Raw genomic sequence first — 17,778 nt, forward strand, 5'->3', positions numbered from 1 at the left:
TTTGCTAAATATACATTTATATTCCATATTTATTTAAAATCAACGTATTAAACGCTTAAATTAAAATTATAATTTATTAATATAAGATTGGTTTGATAAAAAAAAAGAAAATCTATTTATAAGTTTTTTTATGAAAAAGAAAGCTATCATCAATTATTGTCATGCAGCCGAAATAGTAAAATCCAAAAGAATGTTATAGAAAAACCGAAAAGATGCACCCAATCCAACTATTGATCTCACAGCAAAATCTCATATGCTCTAAAATACCAAACTTTTGGTTCTTCTTTTTGTCTGCCACATTCTTTCAAACACCATTAACTCAATTTTTCTTTGCCATAAAATGGGGTCCCAAATTGACAAGGATCAAAGAAAATCCACCGGCTCCGACATAGATTGAGACAATCTGTGACGGCCCAACGGATTTTAAAAATAAAAGCAACCATATAATGCCAGCACATTTTGAAACATTCCCATCAGAATTAATTAAATTAAAATTTGAACAACAGTATACAAATTTTATTGTGAAGAAGAATATCCAGTTTAACAACCATTGAGATACACAAAATTTCCACCAAGAAAATAACAGAACAGATGAGAATTGATACAAAAAAATTTTCTTAACCTTTTGTAAGGCTTATTGGACTGTGGTCTTATTAATTAAATGCATACTTTAAACTGAGACAAAATTTGTATATAGATATATAAAAAAAAAAACAGAGAAATGGGTTTTGGAATTTAACAGAAAGGAGCTCTGCGAGGGATTCCTTTTCTCTTATGCAATTGTCTTCTTGGCTTCAATGTTGAACTCAGCCATCCTTGAGTTTCCTCAGATATCTCAGTGAGTGAAAAAGACGATGACGACGAAGGCGATGATGACGATGACGATGACGATTTCTCATCATTTGACTGTGTTTCTTCATTGTAGTTTTGCTTCCAAGAAAGGTCTGAGAATTCTTGAATTGTGAAGGTTAAGGCTTTAGGCTTCACTAAAACAGCTGAGAACTGAAAAAAAAAAAAACACAGAGAATTAATTCTTCATCTTGCAAATGGATTTGTTGAGATAGTAAAAGATTGAATAAGGGGTTTTAAGAATTTAATTACCTTGCATGCAATACAGCAAAAGCGATTAGGCAAGTCTTGTATATATCTCCCACATGATTCACAGGAACCACCAAATCTTGCTTTGGTTGATGGTTTTGCATCTCTGGATTGAGGTCTCGGATTCAAGTGCACAGCTTTTTCTCCATTGATCTTGTATGTCTGCAAAAACCCAGAAGAAAAAATGGGAAAAAAAATCAAAATTATTGCAGACAACCATTAAAAATTGAAACTTTATGAATTGGTGATTAATCTGAAAATGAAAGTAAATCACATGACCTGAATTCTAGAGCAGTCGAGATATTTCTGAATGTCTTGCAGCCTTACAACATTATGATACACATATTTGCAGATCTGAAGTTGGCGATGAAGGCAGTGAGACTTCACACAATGCCTGCAAAATTCACGATTGCAATCTATGCAGAATACATTTTTCTCATTCTTTCTCAGTCCTTGATGATCATCACAAGAAGTAAAGAATTTGCTCTGCAAAAGTCTACTCAACCAATCTGATTTCATCTTTATATAAAGCTTGCATCCTATCTGTTTCAAAATCAAATCTCAATTAAAAAAAAAACCCATGAATTTGAATCAATCTGAATTAATATCACATCAGGGGATTATCAAATTTCTTTTTTGCAATTTGAGTAATTTGCTGTAAGAACTTAGATAGATGAAAAAAGAAAAGAAAAATACCCAAAAAGGAAGAATTCATACCATTCCTTTGTTTAAAGATGAAGTTGTTAGTGTGTGGTTCAATTTGTGGAAAGAGATTGACTGTGAATAGTGAATAAGAGCAGACCAGAGCAGAAAACAGGAGAGAAAAACAGAAGTGCTAAGATTATAAAAAAGGGGAATATAAAGGAATGTGAAGGGGAAAAATTAATTATTTAATTACAAAATTAAATCAAATAAATAATAAAGAAGGAAAGAGTTTTTTTTTTTTAGGAGAAGGAAAGAGACATCTTTGTGGAAGCAGTGTTTCAGTATTCACATAAAGAAGAGAAAAATACACTAAAAGACTAAATTATTCCATTTTAAGAGAAGATGGAGATAAAAATAAATATGTTTTAATAGATTTATAAAATATAAAAATTAATTTATTAATAATAATAATATTTAGTGATTAAATAGACATTGAGGGTAAAATTAAATTTTTAAAAAAATTTTTTAATTTTTTATTTATTTTTAATAGAAAAGACAACGTAAAAATTATTTTAATGACGAAAAAAAGATGTTGTAACATGTTTATAAAAATATATTTTTTATAATAAATAATATTTAAAAATTAAATAATAAATTTTGTAGACTAAAATAATCTTAATTCGTAGCATCAGTGTTCAATTCTTGAACTGGAAAATTAAAAAAAAAAATAGAAAAAAAAATCAGCCACAAATTTATTGGAGATGAAAAATATTTTTATGCTTGAATTTATGTAGTTATATAAGGATTATTAGTGTAAACTGAGTTGATAAGGTAATGTTTTTTGGTCATATGAAAAAGGTTAAAAAGGAAAAAAAAAAATTGCATACTTTGTCTTAACCTAATTATTAAAGTTAAAAAAGGATTTTGTTGTACTTTTTCATGTTAAAAAAAATCTTATGAGTTTGACAAATAAGATTGAGATTGTTTTATTAGGGGCTGAGTTTTCTTCAATTTCCAGATCTCAAATTAGAAAAGAAGAAAAACCCTAATTATGGGAGAAAATTTCTGCAATTTGGCTAATTACAAGATAAATCTAAAGAATTAAAATTTAGAGTTTTTCTTTATTTATAAGTGTGAAACCCATAATAATATATAATCCCTCGTGCTTAAAAAAAATAAAAGCCAGAAATAATTAGATAATTATAAAATTTTTTATTTTAATTGGTTAAAAGTGATTTAATATTTTATTATATTTTTACTTTAATTAGTTAAATAGATTGATTTCCTATTTAAATCAAATACTATTTCATTAAGAATTATCTATATATTAAGTTTATTTTTACAAATTATTTAAATTTAAATTCTTGTTAACTACTTAAATTAAGTTTGTTATAATAATTCAAAAATTTGTAAATGCTGATAAAGAAAATTAAAAATTTTAAAAATGGATCGTTAGTTTATAGAGAAACTAAATTGATTTTTAAAACATTAGTTCTTTTTTTTTATTTACTTGCAACGGAATTGCATTTTATGGCTAGAATAATGCAAATTACAACGGAGTAAATTCAATGAATTTAGCTCAGATTAACCAATTAAAATAATTCGTGATTCAATCTATTATACATAAATCGATATAATTTAAATATTAAAAATTAAAAATAAAAAAATAATAATAATTTAAAATAACTATACTATACACCGATAAATATAAATTTCAAGTTAAACATTAACGAGACTATTAATTTTTTTAAACTATTAAAGATAATAAAAAGAGAAAAAAAGTAAATATTAAAATAGTAGTTGCAAAGGTCTAATAAAGATTATGATTCAAATAGAACGATAAATGCACTCATAAATTTAATTTAATAATAAATATATCTAAATAAATTTAAAAAATTTTTAATTAAAAATAATAAATCGATTTATCAGTCGCGTTTTCTGTTATCTAAAGAAAACAAAAATCCATACAGCATGATAATATGCTTTCCATAATCACCAAACTGTAGCATACATGCAATAAAACTCTCACCAAGCACTCAAAGCCAAAACCTACTTCAGAACATTAACAAACTCCAGCCACAAAAATGAACAGAAGCAGCTGGAGGTGAGCATTCGGTCAATTCAGTTTAAAATCAAATCGAATCGAATGAATCGAAAATTAAAATTTTAGTATTTATAAAAATTGAATCGAATTGATTTTAATAAAAAACCAAATCAAACCAAACTAATATGATTCGGTTTGATTTGATCGGTTTTGATTTTTAATAATTTTTTATTTTTTACATTTTTATTTTTAATATTTTAAAATTTAATTAAAATATTTTAATTTTACTAATCAGTTCGATTCGATTTTTTTAATTTTTTTTATTAAAATCAAATCAAACTGAAATAACTGAAATTTTTAAAATTAAAAATCAAATTGAATTAAATAAAAAATTACATTAATTTAATTTGATCAATTTTTTTAATTTACATCAAATACTGCTAACCCTAAAAGCAGCATCCCACGCCAATAATAAAACTCCACAAATCACTGGCTACTTTAGAAGAAGAAAACAAACCAAATTCTGAAAACAGACGTTAAAGACGTAACTATTTTCAATTAATTATATATAAATTATGAATTATAATAAAAAAGGAAAGCCATGTCCAAGCAAAAGTATTTAAATTCCTTAATTTATTGATGAAAAAAAATTCTTTTTTTATCTTTTACTTATTTTTTATTTTTTTTTTCACAATATTGAAGAGAATAAAAATAGCAATAACTTTATTTTCTCTCTTTTTATTGGACAACTGTTTTTCTTATTTGTTAATTTTTGTGCTGGTTAAGGGACAACTCACATGTCAAAGCTAAAAAAATTTATTACTTTCCTTTCATCATATTGTCGTTTTTCCCTTAGAGTTGGCAATTTCCTAAATTTCTACCATCATCACTGGAATTCTGTCATTTTTTCCCCATTTCAATTCCTTTCCACCTCAATTTAACAATAAAATAAATTATGCAATATAATAAATTAATAATTATATATTTATTTTAATAATAAAATTAAATAATAAAAATAATTAAAAATACACTGACTAAATAATACTCATAATTTAATATAGAAATTAAATAGTACAAATAATTTAAGTCAATTAAAACATTTTTTAACATAAAATTAAAAAATTAAATTTTATAAAAGATAAATACATTTTAATTGAATTTTTTTGAAATATGAACTCATTAGTTAATTTTATAATAATTTAAGGACCTGATAGTAATTTATTCAGAATTCTAAGTGTGTAAATAAATAAAAAAATTAATTAATTAAACAAATTAAATTAAAGTGTAAAGGAATTTATATATTTACTCGAAACCTTTTTTCTTTTAAATTGTTCCGAAATTTGTTAAAATATGAATTATGATAAGAAGGAAAGCTATGTCTTGCGCAGAATTTTACAAATTTCTTAATAAATAAAATTTTAAAATTAAAAATCAAATCGAATCAAAATAAATAAAAAATTGAATAATACTCGTCTCCTAATAAAATTACGCGGATGATCTTTGTGTTATACATTCTATAAATATTGTAATTAAATTTTTAATTTTACACTTATTAATATCTTTAAAAGTAAAGAAATTAAAATTTTGAACTGTCAAAATTATCTTTAGGAAAGAGCAATAGTTATCCGATTCATAGGCACACTCACAAACAAAATCAATTTCTTATTAAATTATAAAAAATAAAATTTACAATTTTATTCATATCAATTAATAAATATAGGCCCAAATACACAAGAAAAGCCCACAGCCATAAGCAGCACGACGAATTAGAACTCAACTCTAGGTAGCAGTATGGATGCAGAGAACCTTCAGAATAATGCTACCGCTTACGGCGGAGTGAGGAAGAATTGGGAAAACCTGCTACTTAGCAATAACTAAACTACAACCCAAACAACTAAAATCCAGTAGCCAAAAACCATGAATCGCTCAGCAACTATCACCACTACTATGGAGCTGCTTCTAAACATAGCCCTTGATTACTGGTACGATGATAATCCTTCGTAGCGAAGTATCAGATCTTGCTTCTAAATAATGTGCATTCTAGTAGTGACGGCGAAGGCCCATAAAAGCAAACATAGATCTGTAGTAACCTCTTTGATAATTAATGAGACTTTCCTCAATCACTATTCATGGTTTTGGTAGATATGAGAAAGGAAATATTTTTATATTCTTATGAAAAAGTCATATGAATTATTTTTTATAAAAAAAATTATAAATTTTCTTTTATTCCACTAATCCATGAAACATCTCATTTAAATTAGTCATGTTTATGCTTTTGGGCATAATTATTAAGCATGTTAATCATTACTAATGCAGAATTAGTGTTATCAATTAGACATTGCTATCCCCATTGATTTCTTTGATGACTCTTAAGCCGCATGGGATTTATGAATCCAATGGTATTTTTTTTTTATGTGGGATTGATGGCTTATGCTGCAGCACTGGCCGGAATATTTTTTTTTTTTTTTTTTTAATTAAGAGATAAAATTGTTCATGGACAGGGGCCCTAAAAGTTTAAAAAGTATAATTTTGAAGAATTTAAAAAGAAATAATTTTTTTAATCAATAGTGTAATAATTTAATTCTATTGAATTAAAAGTAAATTATACTAAAATTGTTAGAATTTTATAATAAATTATTTTATTTGAGGTTATTTATATTAAAATTATTTAATTAACCTTTAAAATTTTTCTTTATTTTTTTGTCAGTTTTAATTTTAAATTTATTTATTTTTTTAATTAATTATTTCTCTTTAGAAAAATTATTTTAATTTAATATTGACTATCAATACATAATATATTTATAATTAATATTAAGAAAATTATTATATTATTTTATTAATTTAAAAAAATAATCTTTATATTTTAATGGTAAAAATTGATGTAAAATTCAAAATTTAAATGTTATAAAAAATATTAATAATGATTTTTCAATCAATGTAATAAAAATAATGGTTATTTATAAGAATAAATATTTATTTTTAATTTAAAAATAATAATAATAAATAAATTAAATCAATTTAAATTTATTAATAATTTGTCTAATATAAAATAATTCAATTAAATTCTATTATATTTGTGCTTCTATGATAGTCACCGAAGGTTGAACTCTTCTGCAGGTATTGTGTTTTGTTGCTAGTAGAAACGTTGTGTTTTATTGCCAATAGAAACCTTTTCCAGTAGATTGTGAACTTTTTTTTTTCCAATCCATTTATACCTTGGGCTCTTCATGCTTTCAGCATGAATATTAAATATTTCCTTGAAACTTTTTCGTATGTTTTTATTATCTTTGCACCCAGCGATGCAAATAAGTTTGCAGACTGAGTTGCTAAGAGAGTCAGAAGCAGACTGAGTTGCTAAGAGAGTCAGAAGCAGAAATCTTCTAAGTGACTAAATTGTTGTGTAATGATGTACTTTTAGATCTTAATACATTATCTATTTGGAAAAAAAACTATAAAACCAAAGGAAATCAGAATCAATCAATACTGGTGCACGAATACCGTTTGGCAGATTTCTTTTTCATAAATCAAATCTGTCTCGAACAATATTATACTGTAAAAGATTTGGAAGAATCCTGTACATCATAGATATACCGCAATGTAGTAACCTAATGATCCCTCTTTGTCACAAAATTGAAGGGAATACCTCCTGTGAAACTCATGTGCTGAAGAATTTCCTTTCTGTTTTACTTTCTTCTTCTCTTTCGCACTTTTTTCCCTTGTCCAACAACTGCAGGAGCAAGCTTCTGGCCACTGTTCTCAATTGATATTTCATCCACAGGAAAAATACGGGAAATTTTCAGTAGTCAGATACCTGATGCTCTAAGAGGCAATTCTGTATCCTTCTTGCAACTTTAATCATTGTGAAGATGGAGTTTTCTCTTCCGGCATCTATTGATGTACCAAGTGGCATGCTTTTGTAGGCCCAGGCCAATCATCACCTTCAGACTTGTAAGCATGACAGAGGTCATGGCAGACAAAAGGAGAATCCAAAAGAACCTCCACAGGAAAGGACTGTAGGGAAGGTGAGCAGAATATACAGGAGTCAGCACTCGTATAACCTGAAACCCAGCAGATAAATATATTTAACCGTCTGTTGCAAGCCAGCAAATAGATTGAGCAAAATCAAGAAAACTATTTTGGATTCTCTTGTTAATAAGCAAAAAGCTAGCACATTGTGGAAACGAACAATTCTAATTGGTTAATTAAATCCAGCTAGTGGAAATTCAATCAGATTGCCTTTTTGACATGTAGCAAGTTTGTTTTAGGAAACCAGGCTTTCCTTCAGACAGATATATCACAGAGAACAACAAACTACCTCCCAAAGAATATTAGTTCTTTGAATGAGTCAGTTCTATTTATACAAACATTGCAAGTGCCTAAACAATCAGCCACCAACTATAAAAGAATTTAGCAAGAATTACCACACATGCTGGCGCCAGAGGAACAAAAGTGAGATTTTTTTTCTTGTCCTCAGTTTGAGTATTCAAAGTCTGCATAAAAAACAAAACCCAAATAGAAGGTATGCTACAAATTATAATATATATTTAAAGGGAAAAAAAATCATAAAGAAGGTTCAGGTCTCCTCAATATGAATGAAGCAATTAGAGGAAAGTTAAAACTAAATGAATTTGTATGAGGATAACATTTGAGGGAAGGGTTAGGGCAATAATAGAAATACCTGGTTGCAAAGCTCTTCAAGAAATTCAGAGTATGCAATGGGCTTTATGTCATTGAATTTGGCAAGGAATGAATGCTTGATGATGTCAATTAACATCTCACAGATGAAAACCATTAAAGCATTCTACAAAGTTCAAGCAAAAGGCATACAAGCAAGCAAGGGATAGTGAGGAAGCAATATCTCAGTAAATTCTTCCCTTGAAAGCATTAAGTGCACATAATATTCCAATTAACTTACAAAAAGAAAACTCTCAAACCAAGGACCCTCAGCCTCCAGGATATTTTGAGCCAAGACAAATACAAGAAAGGCTGAAATGTGGAATCTCTCTACTGAATCTGGTGAAAAGTAATGGCATAAAGAAATATATGAGACAGCAACAATTGCCTTATTGTACCACAAGAAATGCATAAAATTTAAATGCAAAAGCAGCATATCAAAGACCTTTTTAGCCATAATTTAAATCCAGGAAGAGGAAAGAAACGTGATTATCAAAAGGAAAATTATACAGCATTGGATTACTAGGTTGTAATTTGTAAACTTGATACTTAATCATATAATCAAGGATGAAGAATCTAGTAATACAACTATGAACTCCAATGCTGCTCCAAAAAACTATCAGAGCCAATAAAACTAAGAATGCACAGCTCCAAAAATCTTCTAAATATTTAATAGCAGAAGTCATATAGACATATCAACTTCATTACTGTTAATAGGGTTAACATTAAAAGTCAATCAAAGCTAAACACAAAATAGTAAACATTTAAAAGTGTGTTGGATAAATATTTAACTAGAAAAGAAGATAAATCTATAAGATTTTTAAAATATTTAAGACAGTCATAGCAATTTGCATACTCTATTTAAAATGTTATAAAATATCTATGAGAGGTGCTCAGTTTGTTTACTTGGCATGCAAATCGAAAGAATTTGAGAGTTCTATTGCTGTAGAAAGTTATCTTTACAAGCTATGTTCACTCTAATTTATACACAAAGAATAAAAGCTAACAAGGAAATAACAAGGAATAAAATCTCTACAATTATGCCCTATAATTTAGCCTAAAAATATGGCATGAGATCAGCCCTTAATCTTTGCAATTATGTCCTAAAGATCTCCTCATTAGTCAACACAAATAACACTTCCTCTAAAGGAGGGATTGCCAATAATAACAACCAAGCCCAGTATCAAGCCAATACCTCCCCATTCCCATATATTTAATATATATACTTAAACTTGTGAAAAAGCCACTATTTAACGAATACATGGAGACACAGTACAGCTTCAATCATCGTGCAAAAGAATGTAGATGAGAGGAACAATTGCACCAACTTACCAGAATACACCAGACTGTGAATATTATCCTTACTAAAACGTTTAAAGACATTGCTTTTTATCTCTGCGAAGTTATTGGATACCAGCAAAGCCAGCAAGGCATTGTTATGAGCAACAATACAAGTTGACAAAGTGATTGCCTGAACTAATAAAATGAAAGAATGAAAAAGTAAGAATTGTCAAGGAACCAAATGCACTAATGGAGAGAACAAATCAATAACAGTAGTAAATGGGAAAAAACTCCAGATTAAGGATATTTGAAAAGGCCATAGCTAAAGCCTGATCAGTTATAAATCTCCAAATCCAGAATCTGTTGTTTTCTTCTGAACAACTAGCAAGCCCTTCCGCAGAGTTAAATAGAGTCTGCAACACATCTCCACCAAAACTTTGACATAGTTTATCAAATATCTGCATAGGAATACAACGAGTTTCTATAAAGTCCAGCCAGAAAATCAAAATCCACATATCAAACAATTTTATTTAGTGGGTAGTTATAGAGCAACATATGTCATCCAATACAACAGCTAAAATTTTCCCTTGAACTAGTTGAGATCGACTATATGGATCCATTTTTGTCATTCAGCTCTAAGACCAATTCTTCACAATATCCAATAAATATAAATCTTTTGATCCTAGTTCCTTCCACATTAAAGAACAGTCTCTAAAATAAAAAATTTCATGGAAGAAGCATCTCCTTACTCACAATAAAAGGATATAAAAAGCCTAATGAAACAGTAGGAAAATCATCTCGAAACAAAACATGTGTGCAGCGGTATGTAGATACAAACTGAAAAATCAAAACTTGGGGAAATAGGTGCTCAAACAAATAGCTTTATGCTTCCAAATTCACTTGTCTTCTCTAACTAAATATTGATCCAAGTCCAACTCCTACTTCAACAAGAAATCTTTTGAATATTTGAAAGCGCCAGATAGAACATAATATAGTGTGTGTGTGTGTGTGTGTGTGTGTGTGTGTGTGTGATGATGATGACGATGATGCTGATCGTGATGATAACAAAAACGATCACCCCTATGAATTAAAGTTTACTAATTAATAAATGTGAGTTGCAGTAACAATTCACAGAAGGTCATGATACATCCATCTGTTTCAAATTTAAGGTAGCTACTTCCACGAGCAGAAAGGGGAAAGGCCTAAAATGATATGAAGGGAAGTAGTAATTAAAAAATTTACAAGTTGCAGAATTGGTTTCAAACAAAGCTCAATGGTGAAAAAGAATCCACAGCCAATCCAACTAGTCTATGATTAAGGCCTACTGTCATTGTATTCCGCAAGTAACCTGATAATTTGAATTATCCACTGATTCTATTATTAGCCATGTTTATTCCTTACCTCCAAAACATTGTAAACCACATAGAGTTTGATTGTTCCTTGACCACGAATCATATGATATATTAAGCTGATATCTGAAGAGAACAAAATTTGAAAGCAAACACGATTATCAGTACTTTGCTTCCAACTCCTCTAACCATGCTATAAATTTGTCTTGGTAATTATAGTCAAAGACTTGGACACAGAAATGACATAATATAAGGAGCACGCATATTGCAGTATATCCTTACTGTACCTGTGCACTCCAAAAGTGCAACACCTGAAGCTAACACAAGAAAGCAGCCAATATCAGAGAGCTCTGCCGCAGAAGGCTTCTTGAACTGCCTGCCACAAACACGATTAGGTTATTTTGTAATTATTTCAAACAGGACAAGTTACCGTACCTTTATTGATAATGTATAAAAAATAGGATCTCCGAAATCGTGACACGTGAATCGAAAATCTTTCCATCTGGTCGGATCGGGCAGTAAGAAGCCCGACCTACTGAGTACAAAGAATCAGACAAGCAACAATCTTGAATTTATCAAAACTTGGAACGGACAGACCGATTTCTTTAAAAACCGGAGAGGACGGATAGACCGACCTTCTTAAAAGCCTGTACTACAACAAGGTAAACCCCCTTCCTCAAAGCCAAGCATGAAGAGACCCAATGAACCAATTACAGATCGATGATCAATCCAGCAAATCAGACATATGCTATCCTCATTTGAACAGCCCGCTGGATCTCAGCATTATTAAGTTGGCGTCGTTTGTGAGGACGAAGGAGACTATCTTATTGCTAGAGTTTCCAAATAAAACCCGTTAAAATCCACATAGCAAATTAAGAAAATCTAATAGCCAAACAGCAAAAAAGGACCAAAGGGAACAGAGATGGTGAAAGATCCAAGAATCGCAAACGACATCTAAAAACCACACAATGAAAGTCAGAAAAAAGTCGATGACAATGTGAGAAAAGTAAAAGCGCTCGAATGAGATCCAGTGCGAAGTAGCAAAAAGTCCCCTCCAAAAGGAGCACGGATTGACAACACACAATGACAAGCGCTGAGCATGCCCCACAAGAAGTACAAGAAAAAATCTAAAATACTCGAACTAAGATCGGAAGCAAAAAGCCTGGAATCTCCTTAAGAGCAAATAGCTCGGAATGAAGAATTAGGGCTTTGAGCCCCAAAATACTTAAGGGCAAATAGCCCGAAAGAGCAAAAACCCCCGAAAGAGCAAAAACCCTCGAAAGAGCTTAAGGGCAAATAGTCCGGAAAGCGAATAAGGGCGAAAGTAGTCCGGAAAGCAAATAAAGGCAAAAATAGTCTGGAAAACGCTTGAGGGCAAAAATGTCCAAAAGTTACGAAGAGCCAAAGAGCTCGTGCAAAAAGTCAAGGCTAAAGAGCTCAGAGAAAAGCTAAAATACTCGTAAAAATTGTCAGGTCTAAAGAGTACGGAATGATATAGAAGACCAAAGAGCTCAGACAAACGTTCAGGGCTAGAGAGCCCAGCAGAGAGCCAAACCGCTCGTGAAACCAATCAGCTAAAACCCAGGGTTTAAAAATTCGGAAGATGTCTCAAAGTAAAATGCTCAAAAGAAAACCCAAAAGGGCAGACCATTAAGGTCAAGTCGGAAAGGCAAGGCTAGAAGGACACAGCACCCCAGTCCTTCCAAAAGAAAAAACTACCAATGTCAGACTTTTCATAAAAAAGACCACCAATATTAAATCTCCTGAAGGGATGATTATCAAGATATAAAACTTGCTCTCTCGGTTCGATCTATGTTAAGTTGACCAATTCCATTAATCACACTTCCTTTCAAAATTCATAAGCGTCAACCAAACGAACGAGTGACGTCAAGTTAGCAGGATGGGTTTCCTTCTCCGAAGGTTATGTAACTATCAGAGAAGCGAAAGGGAAATTGATAATGTATAAAAAAATAAGACCCTCAAGATCGTGACACATGTATACGTGAATCGAAAGTCTTTCTATATGGTCAGATCGGGTAGTAAGAAGCCCGACCTATTGAATACGAAGAATCAGACCAGCAACACTCCTGAGTTTATCAAAACTTGGAACGGACAGACCGACCTCCTCAAAAGCCCATGCTACAACAAGATTTTGAATGTCGACGTGGCCGACCTCAATAACCGAAAGGAGTTCATTTCTAAGTAGGTCGGATGAGCCCGACAAAACCTAATGAAACCAAGGTAAAAATGCCGACCTCCTGTGACCTGATTGCCTCCTTGGTACAGCAAGGGGATCATAAGCGCGCATGTAGACTGTACAAACTGACCAGCTCCACATTTATTATCTATAGTTCATCATTAATGTAGTGCCTAACACACATGCACAAAAGCATTCCTACCTCATCAGAAGAGGACACAGCACCAGGAGCATCAACTTTATTTAAAGGTATTTATAAATTGAACTAACACTAAAAAAGAAATCTCTCCTTATCTGAAGAGGGACCTATCTCTCTCTCTCCGTCACATAGAGGGGACCTGAAATCATTATTCTCTTCTCTTTTCTGTTTTACTTCCCTTAACTCCATTAAGTACTCAGACCTCACTTGAGCATCGGAGAGTCTCTACCGGGAATTCCCCCAATAGACCCCTAACCATCTTCTTCATCTTAAAGAACCCCTTCCTCAAAGTCAAGCATGGAGAGACCCAACAGACCAATCATAGATCGATGATCAACCCAACGAATCCGACATTTGCCCAGGTGTCTAGGGGTGAGCATTCGGTCGGTTCGGTTCAAAACCGAACCGAACCGAAATAACCGAAAACCGAATTGCAGTATTTTATATAAACCGAACCGAACCGAATAAGAGGAATAACCGAATCGAACCGATTTGATTCGGTTCGGTTCGGTCGGTTTGATCGGTTGAACTGATTTTCAAATTTTTCATTATTTTTTTTACATTGATTTTGTGTTCTAAAATTCAATTGAAGAATTTGATCACAGTTCATTTACTTTCCATGGGTAGTTTCTCCAGAAAGCATGACCGCATCAGAAGAATTTGAAAGGAATTAAGGAGATTTTTAGTAACAAGTACAAAGTCTCTTTTCTTAACTGTGTTAGACTCTGTCTTAGGACATTTAACAAGATACCTGAAACAAGAAAGTTATACAACCAACACTTTTCTCAACAGCGACTCAATACTCTTTATAAAAAAAATTTACTTACCTTTTACAGTTGCTGATGAGGACTGAGGACGGAAGACAGAGAACTACGGAAGACTGAGGACTGAGGACTGAAGACCGAGGACTGATGAAGACTGAGTTGCTGACGGTGCGGAGAGCCGATGGACTGGAGAGAGATGGCCGACGATTGCATGGAGAGCGACGACCGACGCCGACGATTGTGTGGAGAGAGAGATTAGAGAGCAACGGTGAGGTGAGGAGGAGTCGGCTTTGCTAAGTCGCGCATCCGCAACGTAGTGAAGATCGATGACCGGAGTTAGCCGCGATGGTTAATCGGTCGATGTCAGGAGGAGAGTGGAGGTTGGATGGTGGACATTGGACCCGCTGGAAGTGGTGGAGCTCAGAGAAGAGGCACAGGGATGTGAGGCGGCGTGGAATGCAGGAATGGAGATTAGCGATTTAGCGTCATAGCGTGAAGTGTGGCACGGGTTTTAGATCTAGGGTAAATAAGGGTACATTTCAAAACGACGTAGTATAGGTGATTTCAGTTCGGTTCGGTTTAATCAAAATTTTTGAATCTAAAACCGAACCGAACCGAAATCACCGATTTTTCATAAAATTAAAACCGAACCGAACCGAATTAAAAATAAAACCGAACCAAATTTTCAAAATTAATCGGTTCGGTCGGTTATTTCGGTTTAAACCGAATAATGCTCAGCCCTACAGGTGTCCTCATTTGGACGCCCCGCTGGATCTCAGCATTACTATCCAAACAGAGTGAGCAAGAATACCCTAAATAAGTAATTGTTGATATGTTAAGATATGTTCAGAGCTTGAAGAAAAGTAGCAGATAGTACCAAGCTACTCTTCCAATCAACTTGCCTTAACTTCTTTCAGCAAACATGCATTTGCATCATGAATCTGTTACTAAGCACTAACCTTGTATTTAGAAGCCTCCAAAGGGTCATCAGCATCCTCATTGGCATGATAGTTAACAGAGATAGAAATGAATCCAAGCATACAAAGAAGCCAACATCTATCAGCTGCAAATGTACTGTTGCATTAGTCAAGCATGATAGTGCTAGGAAATTTATCATCACCAAAACAAAATGGAAATGTAGACAAATGGAGTACCATAGCATAATGCTCACTTTTATTTGTAATGAGAAAGGAAAGTTGAGATTACCAGTTCACATCTCCATGGCAAGCGAAAGATAGTATCATATACCCTCTCCCTTTCCTTCTCACTGCCAATAGTTGTTGTGCTCCTCAATGAATTTCCTTTGTACATTTCATCCATAAAGTACTTCACAGGTGAGGCCTCAACTGAAAAGATAACTGGTGGCAAATGCAGCATCAAAAAAGTTAAAAGTTAAGGCATGAAGATATAAACATCAAGGGTTTTCGATAGCATGCCAAACAAGGAAATAACCATTCAATGATTTATCATCAGGAAAGAAAGAAACCCATCTATGAGAAAGGGGGTTGGCATGATGAAAAAGAGAATAGCATAATTTACAAAGATTTGTTGGTTGATAAAATATAAAGAGAAAAATGAACTCTATTGATATTAGTTCAACAAACCAAAAAACTTGAAATTCCACCCAACATTTTTTCCCTGAGCAAAACAGCCAAAACAAAGGAAAATTAATTAGGTCAAAATCACTCAACATCCTACAATTCACAATTTTTTCAGTTATCAAGGTGTCATTCTTCTGTTTTCTGAATTCTGAGGATAAGCATAGTCCCAGAAATATTCAAGTTCACAGTTTGTGTCCTCAAAAAAATTATTCCCTTATATTAAAGATGATGGGGGCTGATCATCTTATCCAAAAGCTTTCCTGAGACTCTAGTAGCAAATAGAAGTGAACTAAATTTCCAGTGTAAAAACTTCATGAAACATACGACTCCTGCTGTTTCAAAGTTTCACTCATAATACACCTTTTGAAGTAGGTTACTGATATATTGTAAGTTAGATGGCTTGATATTACATAGCATACCTCTACAAATGCACCTCCTTACTTCTGATACCATGTTAACAATTACAGGTTTAATATCCTAAATATTATACTATGTGGGGACGAAGACTCCTTTCAGTTTAAAAGGATTTTACTGCTACAAATATGAATGACGTTTTACTATCATCTCCCTTATGAAGGTTAAATATAGTTGGTTGGGAGGGGGGAGCATCTTTACACTCACTAGAAGACCACAAAAATGTTATTCCTTTATAAGACAACTAATCAGGTATAAGGATTACCAAAATTCCATATCCCGATTGTGGATAACTGCATGATGACATCCAAACGAACAATAAACAGTAAACACCTAAAAATTAAGCCATGACAAGATACGCAAACACAAATGGGGAAAACAAAGAGAATAATGCACAAGGATTTTCGTCACCTACAATTAGGATCCTCGGCCATGAGCTGCATCCAATCCAATGACACCGCCGGCTCCAACGTCGCAATTGGAACAACACTCCCATTGGGCTCATCCCTACACAGCTTCTCTGCTGAACTTACCTCCACTCCGCTATCCAGCATCCCATTCTCCCCCATCGGCGAAGAAGACAACATCTCATCTCTTCCTCCTCCACCTCCACCATTACTCACATTTCTCTGTCTCAACTCACTACCACTGTTATTAAGCACACTCTGACACTCCGCAACCTCCGTCGCATCACTCACTGTACACTCCACGCTTACACCTCCAGCAAAACTGCTGCTTCTGTTTTCCATAAACACGTTTCCGTTCTGGATAACGGAATTGGAATCGGTGAAGCGTGACTCGGAAATCGGATCTTCGGGGACCGTTGAGTAAGATTCGGGAGGTTTCTTTTTTCTGTGTTTCTTCTTCTTCCGATTTGGCTTCTCCGGAGAAATGGAAACTTTCTCGATCGGATCCGTATTCGACCGGTAAAGCAGGGGTCGGCCTTCTTCAGTGGACCTGCCTTCGCTTAAAATCTCGAAGGATAGTTTTCGACCTGAAGATCTCAATGCCATGGCTACAGAGACGCACAGGATATCCAAGAGTTAAATTAAAGATTGGGGTATTTATAGTGCATGATTTCAGAATATGGTAAAAAAAACGGTGCCGGTGTGACAAGATATGAAGAGCTTAGTAAGTTGTGAAAATACTCTATCTACTCAGTCACTTGTCTCTATTGCTCAACCATTTTCAAGATATGAAGAGCTTTTTCTGTTTATACCAAAATTAAGTGTTGTGCTCTTTTCTTTCAAGTAGGTTATACTTATACAAAATAGATTTGATTTCATCGACAGAAAAGTTTTTTTTTCTTATTTATCTCAATTTCGAGATGATTGCGCATAATGGGTGATATTTCATCATTTGAATTTTGGCTTGCTCTTGTATGTACCTTGAATGCACTTGTTGTTTGGCGTTGAATTTATTATTTAGAGATGGATAACTGATAATTTTTCATAAATAACACGTCAAATGGAGCCAAGACCTCTACCTCCTATGTGGGGCTATTTTATTTGT

The 17,778-nt window shown here is 32.6% G+C and overlaps 2 protein-coding genes across 5 annotated transcripts; both read right to left on the reverse strand.

Moving 5' to 3' along the window:
• Positions 1-653: 653 nt before the first annotated feature.
• Positions 654-1,932, reverse strand: LOC110605544 (protein RGF1 INDUCIBLE TRANSCRIPTION FACTOR 1). Of its 3 annotated transcripts, none has more exons than XM_021744166.2 (4): positions 1,816-1,932; positions 1,378-1,637; positions 1,102-1,260; positions 654-1,002 (listed from the first exon to the last, which is right to left on the reverse strand). In XM_021744166.2, the coding sequence occupies exons 2-4, from the start codon at positions 1,615-1,617 to the stop codon at positions 736-738; spliced, it is 666 nt and encodes a 221-aa protein (XP_021599858.1). In that variant the 5' UTR covers positions 1,618-1,637; positions 1,816-1,932; the 3' UTR covers positions 654-735. The 3 variants fall into 3 exon arrangements, with proteins under 3 accessions (XP_021599858.1, XP_021599857.1, XP_043808692.1); XM_021744165.2 differs by having other exon boundaries at positions 1,378-1,641; XM_043952757.1 differs by having other exon boundaries at positions 1,378-1,641; positions 1,795-1,921.
• Positions 1,933-7,272: 5,340 nt separating this feature from the next.
• On the reverse strand, positions 7,273-17,445 carry LOC110605155 (protein POLLEN DEFECTIVE IN GUIDANCE 1). Of its 2 annotated transcripts, XM_021743506.2 has the most exons (11): positions 16,682-17,445; positions 15,458-15,609; positions 15,211-15,314; positions 11,379-11,467; positions 11,144-11,217; positions 10,050-10,200; positions 9,794-9,961; positions 8,703-8,800; positions 8,466-8,588; positions 8,209-8,277; positions 7,273-7,845 (listed from the first exon to the last, which is right to left on the reverse strand). In XM_021743506.2, the coding sequence occupies exons 1-11, from the start codon at positions 17,277-17,279 to the stop codon at positions 7,639-7,641; spliced, it is 1,833 nt and encodes a 610-aa protein (XP_021599198.1). In that variant the 5' UTR covers positions 17,280-17,445; the 3' UTR covers positions 7,273-7,638. The 2 variants fall into 2 exon arrangements, with proteins under 2 accessions (XP_021599198.1, XP_043808451.1); XM_043952516.1 differs by lacking the exons at positions 8,209-8,277; positions 8,466-8,588; positions 8,703-8,800 and having other exon boundaries at positions 16,682-17,444.
• Positions 17,446-17,778: the final 333 nt, after the last annotated feature.

This window comes from Manihot esculenta, chromosome 17 (genome assembly GCF_001659605.2).
Source record: "Manihot esculenta cultivar AM560-2 chromosome 17, M.esculenta_v8, whole genome shotgun sequence".
NCBI classification, from domain to species: domain Eukaryota; kingdom Viridiplantae; phylum Streptophyta; class Magnoliopsida; order Malpighiales; family Euphorbiaceae; genus Manihot; species Manihot esculenta.